The following is an 8,134-nucleotide window of genomic DNA, read 5'->3' as shown; positions in this document are numbered from 1 at the left end:
ACACATGTATTTTACAATTTCTCTGCATCCAATCTAGAGTATCTATTCAATTAAAAAAAATTCATGGATTTTCTCATATATTTTTTTGTCTGCGTCCTATCTAAACCAGCGTCCTATACACAGTAAATTACGTTACTCTTAATATAGTATAACGTCATGTTGTACATTTATGTGTTTATTCTTTTATATGAAACTTATATGCTTTTTCTATCATTAGTTTAATTTTATCATCATCTTTCATCTCCCACTCAACTACATCAGACAAATTGACCAAGACCACTACAAGTATAATCATAAGCAACCGCCCATACTGTATTCAGTTAACACATAAGTTCCATGGGAATATCCAGTGACAGAATATCGTCATGAATATTAATGATGCAGGGGAATGCAGACTTCCAACGAAATCACATGTTATAACTTAATATGCTTTAACTTAGAACATTAACCATGATGTCATACTGGTGTTTGGTTACTAAATATAGAAAACAAAAAGTAATTTCATTAGTTAAGATGCTGAAGAGGCTCCCAAAGTGCCTCATTAATTATTCATGTTACCAGGTTTCCTAGCAAAATGTCCTACAATACTCAATGTAGCAGACAGTAATAGTGTATCCAACTACATGTATGTACATCTTTTATATCAAAATCTGGAAGAACAATTTCTAAAACCATCCATTAAGAATCTTATTTACTCACAGAATTAGCAGGGGAAATTCTGCGCCTTGAGCCGACATTTTCGTTGACAACCTGCTGAGCAAAGGCACTTGCTGCCCCGGATTGGTTACGTAATGATCTCTTTCTTCCAAGGGCACTGGGTGACTGAAAAATATTGCATAAATTTCACATTATTACAAAAAGAAAAGAAAAGATTTTATATTTTTTGGAAAGTAAGAGTTACAGAGTTGATAAAGTGTTCCCTCGCCAGTATTGGCTGTATTATGGTTGACCCCACAGCAACCCTAGTGTAGTATAGAGAAGAATTTAGAAATCTAAAGGGGAAAATTTACACTCATCATATCATGAAGAATAAAGGAAAGGTAATGATATACACCCAGATAATTGGTTGTGTAACAACAATGAATGACATTTAAAAAGTTACAGGAAAGAATAAAGATGGTCAGTTCTGGCTAAAATGGAGGCTGAACAGGCTCTGTGATCAATTTGGTTGCATTGTGTCACCCCTTAGGGAGGCTGAGCACCCCCCCCCCCCCCCCCCCCGATGTGACATTGAACTATGAACAAGGTCGGTACATGAAAAGTTGATCTGGCCTTCACGTGTCAAATACATATGGCAAGTTATTTTAAATTGCCACTGAACATAAAAAATACCACCCATACTTGACAACCTACACTCTTATGTCCTTATATTCAGCATTCCATTGTGAATAAACACTAAGTGTATCTTTCACCTTAGAGGTGGGGACATGGGTCTTGCACGCTACACGTCCTCTTGGTATGTCAAACACATGTGGCAGATTTTTTTAAAATCTGTTCATACAAGAGAAAGTTACAGCCCGGACACGAGTTATTGAGCCGGACATACGAACGGACGAACAGATGGACAGACAGTGCGTTTTAATATGCCCATCTTCGGGGGCATAAAAACTCTAGCCGAAAATACTCACCTCACTTCCCTTTTTGGATCTCCCGGAACTTTCCCGTCTTACCACCTAGAGTTAAGGAACATTACCATTATCATTGTTTAGCACGAGATATATTTTCATGTTTGCATTTAGGAATGGAAAAATTTAAATATTAATTCAAACTACAAATTACAATGTGGTGGCTTTTAATGCTGCACTCTCACAGATTTTACAACTTTTTTTATTTTTTGTCTTGGAAAGAGCAAATTTTTGTGTAAATACCTGTAAACCAATGATATAAGATTGCTGACAAAAGATCAGATCGCAGATTTTCATATTTCCGTTCAAAAATCAGTTTTTTATGGCTTAAACCATAAACAGAAAAATGCATAAAACATCATTTTTTAACTTAAATATAAAAATCTGTGATTTTTTTTTGTCAGCAGTCTTATATAACTGGTTTCCATCCATGTTCGCAAAAATGGGCTCATTCCAAGACAAAAAATAAAAAAGTTGTCAAAAGATTCAGCTTTAAGTGGATAAAAAACAGTTCAGTTTAAAAGTTATACATAGATTGCTTATTTTTTGAGAATCAATTCCATCAAAAATTTAAAACTCAGGAAATGTTAATTTACCATGGACAGTCTATCATGCTCTTGCAGATTTTATAACTAAAAATTGGACCAAAAAAACTGCGAAAAGAAGAACTTGCGAAACAAACAATCTACAATACATTTATGTGAAACAAAAACCGTAAACAACGCTTTAATGTAACTCACAGGATTTCTTCTTCCGGAGCTTTCCCTTCGAACAAGCTGAAACCAAAAGAATGGTCATGGTTAGTTAAGCAAACATGGGACAAATTGACCTGATCGCAGTGTATTTATTATAGGGGTCATTATTGATGTCTTCCATACTGAGAATTTCTTTGGAAAAATGAAATCCCCCCCCCCCCGAATTGTAAGATATCTCAGCAAATCCAATTCAGCTGGAAGGGTTTCAAAAGTCAACCCATTCTACCAATAGAAGTTTATGACCCCTTCTCCAATAAAAGCCAGAGGGTAGTAACATGAATATAAAGCAGTTTACAAATAAAATTTACTAAAATGATAGGATAATTGCACTTTTTCCTATTCATTTGCCTACAAAAAGGTTACATTACAAAAGTAGGTAGCATAAATATTAAACCTTTTTTTAAAGAATGTTTCACAATTTATTGATTTTTCCTTTGTCAAGCCAACTGAGAATGGGATAAATCAATTATCAGGAATTTTCATTTCCATGGAAACCAAGAATCACGCGTCAGTTATGCAATTATCAGTTATATAGCGGAGGCAGACGCTGGACTCAAACAATGAATAGGGGATAGAAGGGAGCTCCTTTTGCGTTTCACAAAAATGAACATCATTCACATAAGGCCACAGCTAAGAAAGAGTCTGTTTCCAGTGACTCTAGTCATATTTTTTCCTCATGTGATGAAGTTACTTCAGACAAGAAAACAATACTTCAAAAGAAATAAAATGCTTACTCCAGGGGTAAAAATGTTTAATTTAGGACATTTTGTGGAGTTACAGACAAACACACATCCTTTTCATGAATGGCATTTTGTTAACTTGCATCATATACAATGAAATATAAATATGTTCAAAGCAAAATAACCAAGAATTATCGTGTAAATGAAAGGGCTAGAGTTTACAATTGGTCTGCCACCTAGGTTACAGGTTGCTTTGTACATCATGTTTCAATATTTCTGGTGGAAATTTATATTTGTCTTTAGGGTTAGGGGATAGGTAAGGGTGGAGGTTATTGCTAGGGGTTAGGTAAGGGTGGAGGTTATTGCTAGGGGTTAGGTAAGGGTGGAGGTTAATGCTAGGATTAGGGGTAAGGTAAGGGTGGAGGTTATTGCTAGGGGTAAGGTAAGGGTGGAGGTTATTGCTAGGATTAAGGGATAGGTAAGGGTGGAGGTTATTGCTAGGGGTTAGGTAAGGGTGGAGGTTATTGCTAGGATTAAGGGATAGGTAAGGGTGGAGGTTATTGCTAGGGGTTAGGTAAGGGTGGAGGTTATTGCTAGGATTAGGGGTAAGGTAAGGGTGGAGGTTATTGCTAGGATTGGGGTTAGGTAAGGGTGGAGATTATTGCTAGGATTAAGGGATAGGTAAGGGTGGAGGTTAATGCTAGGATTAGGGGTAAGGTAAGGGTGGAGGTTATTGCTAGGGGTTAGGTAAGGGTGGAGATTATTGCTAGGATTAAGGGATAGGTAAGGGTGGAGGTTATTGCTAGGGGTTAGGTAAGGGTGGAGGTTATTGCTAGGATTACGGGTAAGGTAACGATGGAGGTTATTGCTAGGGGTTAGGTAAGGGTGGAGGTTATTGCTAGGGGTTAGGTAAGGGTGGAGGTTATTGCTAGAATCAGGGGTAAGGTAAGGGTGGAGGTTATTGCTAGGGGTTAGGTAAGGGTGGAGGTTATTGCTAGGGGTTAGGTTAGGGTGGAGGTTATTGCTAGAATTAGGGGTAAGGTATGGGTGGATGTTATTGCTAGAATTAGGGGTAAGGTAAGGGTGGAGGTTATTGCTAGGGGTTAGGTAAGGGAGGAGGTTTTTGCTAGGATTAAGGGATAGGTAAGGGTGGAGGTTATTGCTAGGGGTTAGGTAAGGGTTGAGGTTATTGCTAGGGGTTAGGTAAGGGTGGAGGTTATTGCTAGGGGTTAGGGGATAGGTAAGGGTGAAGGTTATTGCTAGGATTAAGGGATAGGTAAGGGTGGAGGTTAATGCTAGGATTAGGGGTTAGGTAAGGGTTGAGGTTATTGCTAGGGGTTAGGTAAGGGTGGAGGTTATTGCTCAGGGTTAGGGGATAGGTAAGGGTGGAGGTTATTGCTAGGATTAAGGGATAAGTAAAGGTGGAGGTTATTGCTAGGAGTTAGGTAAGGGTGGAGGTAATTGCTAGGGGTAAGGTAAGGGTGGAGGTAATTGCTAGGGGTAAGGTAAGGGTGGAGGTTATTGCTCAGGGTTAGGGGATAGGTAAGGGTGGAGGTTATTGCTAGGATTAGGGGATAGGTAAGGGTGGAGGTTATTGCTAGGATTAGGGGATAGGTAAGGGTGAAGGTTATTGCTAGGATTAAGGGATAGGTAAAGGTGGAGGTTATTGCTAGGAGTTAGGTAAGGGTGGAGGTTATTGCTCAGGGTTAGGGGATAGGTAAGGGTGGAGGTTATTGCTAGGAGTTAGGTAAGGGTGGAGGTAATTGCTAGGGGATAGGTAAGGGTGGAGGTTATTGCTAGGGGTAAGGTAAGGGTGGAGGTTATTGCTCGGGGTTAGGGGTTAGGTAAGGGTGGAGGTTATTGCTAGGATTGGGGGATAGGTAAGGGTGGAGGTTATTGCTAGGACTAGGGGATAGGTAAGGGTGGAGGTTATTGCTCAGGATTAGGGGATAGGTAAGGGTGGAGGTTATTGCTAGGATTAGGGGTAAGGTAAGGGTGGAGGTTATTGCTAGGATTAGGGGATAGGTAAGGGTGGAGATTATTGCTCGGGGTTAGGGGTTAGGTAAGGGTGGAGGTTATTGCTAGGATTAGGGGTAAGGTAAGGGTGGAGGTTATTGCTCAGGGTTAGGGGTAAGGTAAGGGTGGAGGTTATTGCTAGGATTAGGGGTAAGGTAAGGGTGGAGGTTATTGCTCGGGGTTAGGGGTTAGGTAAGGGTGGAGGTTATTGCTAGGATTGGGGGATAGGTAAGGGTGGAGGTTATTGCTAGGATTAGGGGTAAGGTAAGGGTGGAGGTTATTGCTAGGATTAGGGGATAGGTAAGGTTGGAGGTTATTGCTAGGATTAGGGGATAGGTAAGGGTGGAGGTTATTGCTAGGATTAGGGGATAGGTAAGGGTGGAGGTTATTGCTAGGATTTGGGGTAAGGATTAGCATTAAGATCAAAACATTAAAATAGAGGTGGAAAAGCTATAAAATCACACCAATGAGAGGAATACTCATCAGGAAATCAAAATGATTAATAACAATCCTCAACAACACCTCGCTAACATTGTTTGTTTAATACCACACTGCAAAGTGACATAAATTTAAGAGCCCTCCTTAACAGCGCAAAGCATATCATACATTTGTATAACATAAATAAAACAGACTTAATTGCTACATGTATGTACATTGCAGTTTAAAAGCTATGTGCCTCATACATGTAGGTTTGGCTATTTATTTCAATATTGATGTTTGAACATGTAAAAAAATAAACTTAATGCAAAGAATTCATTCTTAAGGCGGAACTTTTGAGAGGGACAAAAGCAGGTGTCCTGAGACAGTCTCATTTAATAACGTTTGGTTAAATCCTGTCTGCACACAATGGCTTTAAAAAATAAGGAAATAAATCTTTCAGATATTTAACTTGACCTCAGAATAGGGTGAAGAAGAGATCAAATTTCATATTTTTATTTTTATGGATGAATAAACCTGAATGTTTACACAAGTAATTGGCATGAAATTTGTTAACAAGCCCTACTATACAACATCCAGAATTTGTGCACTGCCTGGAAAGCCTTTTACCAGTGCAAGGCCTGCCTGATAATTTTGTCTTCTGTTGATACAATCATACGGTAGTTCAAGTTGAAAAAGTTTTTTTCTGGAAAATCTCCCCATAGCCCAATTTCAGAGCTTGAATTCTCAATTCTCAAGACAAAATACAAATTCCATAGATAACCCATTTACATTCGTATGCATAGTTGCTTGAAACATGCGTTCCAAGTTTCATGTGAAAAGATTGTATGTTTCAAAAGTGGTCAGTCCAAAAAAATTAAATGGTTTGGTTAGGGTTACATCATTTTCAAAAACAGGTAGGCTTATAATGCTTTATGTAAGAAGGTCAGGGTTTCGGCCAGCCCTTTATGGCTTGTCGGGCCCGACGTGCCTTCCGCTGGCAAGGCCAATTACCGACACGCGTTAATTATGCCGACATGCTTTAATTCGCGTAGCAACAATCCTTATCAAAACAATCATCAGTTTTGACAATACACAATTTTGTTGCGATTGCAACGGTTGCAACGTTTGACTGACAGCCAGAAGGCGTGTCGGGACTATTACGACATTTGTATCAGCCATTCAGGATCGACGACAGGATGAAGACGTGTCGGTGAGGTTCAACAGTGCCAATTAACCAAACTCCTCCTATTCTTTATCAGAATGGGAATGTGTGAAAAACACCACTGTCGTAATTGCGACCTTCATCCCTATAATCATCTATGAACGCAAAGTAAACAATAAGTGTTAATTGATTTCAGTAACATAAATCATGTGTTGTTTTATTTTGTTTCTTAATCCCGAGTCCGTTTGTTAACCAATTATTAAATTATAATTGAGAACCGTGTTAAGATATCTGTATTATTAACAAGGGTTATGCTATGTCGTCGTAATTAATTGAGTCGCGTTCCCGTCTTTAGTTTAAAAGTGTAAAGTTATATTTTGTGTTGCTTATTATTAACCTTTGATTATTTTATCGTTCTTTTAATTTATGTAGAAAAAAGATAAATAAATCTGAAAATACACATTACATTCCCTTTAAGTTATTATTTAGCCAATCCGGCTTTAAAAATATTAGCTGTTGCAGCTTTAAATACGAATACACGAGCAGTCGCTTTGCTCCAGGCTCTTTTGTGTTCCAGCATGCAGCGTGCTTTACACGTTTTGCTGTGACGTCAACGGTGTCAATATAAAATATACCCGCACTAAACGAAACACGAGTCGATCAATATCGTCGATATTGTAGTGTCAGAAAACTTGAGAAATACCAATAATTAAGGAAAAGAAACCATTAAACCTTTTCACAAATAATTTTAATGTTAATCGGACTTTAGTTGATAATTCTAAATCATGGGAACATAACTGTAAACTTGTTTAAAATGCAGGAAATTGCACCATTTTGGATACGAAAATAAAAAAATCGACGTCGGTAGGAGACACCACTCCCAAACCCGCCCCTTCCGACATGCCTTATGAAATTCCTGGCGGAAACCCTGAACGTTATTGTCATCATTTGAAAATGGTGATTAATTTATCTTCTGTACATAGCTTCAAAGGTTTTAAACTACTTTCTAAAACACACACTTAAAAAATATTTTTTCTATTTTTATTTTTAAATTTTTACCAATCGACTATAAAAACAGTAGGGTGGGTGCTTATTTTGTAGGTACGGTCGGGTAACCCAAACCAATTTATTTTGGTTTTTATGGCCTTATTTCTGATATTGGATAGCAAAGGCATATTGATAATTGTTTATGCCAAGCACTAGAGTGAGAACTTCGGCTTGTTCGTTCAATAGTCTACTTTTTTATTTCTTTGAAAAACAGCAAACTGATAAATGAATTGTTCAAATAGACCCAAAAATTCCCTAACTAATAAGTAAACATCATACCCGGGCCACTTTCTTGTTTCTCTCAATCAGGTCTCTTTTCCATGGTGGCAGCGGCCGGCTCTTTGGTTTTTCCTCCCCATTCTCTTTACCGTCCCTGGAAAACAATGTAGATAGTCGAGAAAACTGTAAACACTTACTTTACACATGAAG

The 8,134-nt window shown here is 38.3% G+C and overlaps 1 protein-coding gene across 1 annotated transcript in view; it reads right to left on the bottom strand.

Moving 5' to 3' along the window:
• The window catches only part of LOC128213916 (mitogen-activated protein kinase kinase kinase 1-like), a 39,898-nt gene that overhangs the window by 28,933 nt on the left and 2,831 nt on the right, over window positions 1-8,134 (bottom strand). Inside the window, exons 2-5 of the mRNA XM_052920028.1 lie at window positions 7,985-8,078; window positions 2,366-2,401; window positions 1,629-1,673; window positions 700-822 (exon numbers count right to left, since the gene is read on the bottom strand). Of these exons, the coding sequence (XP_052775988.1) occupies window positions 700-822; window positions 1,629-1,673; window positions 2,366-2,401; window positions 7,985-8,078 (298 nt within the window). The remainder of the gene's footprint in view (window positions 1-699; window positions 823-1,628; window positions 1,674-2,365; window positions 2,402-7,984; window positions 8,079-8,134) is intronic.

Source organism: Mya arenaria, chromosome 13, assembly GCF_026914265.1.
Source record: "Mya arenaria isolate MELC-2E11 chromosome 13, ASM2691426v1".
Classification (NCBI taxonomy): domain Eukaryota; kingdom Metazoa; phylum Mollusca; class Bivalvia; order Myida; family Myidae; genus Mya; species Mya arenaria.
This window is presented reverse-complemented; position numbering and strand designations above follow the sequence as displayed.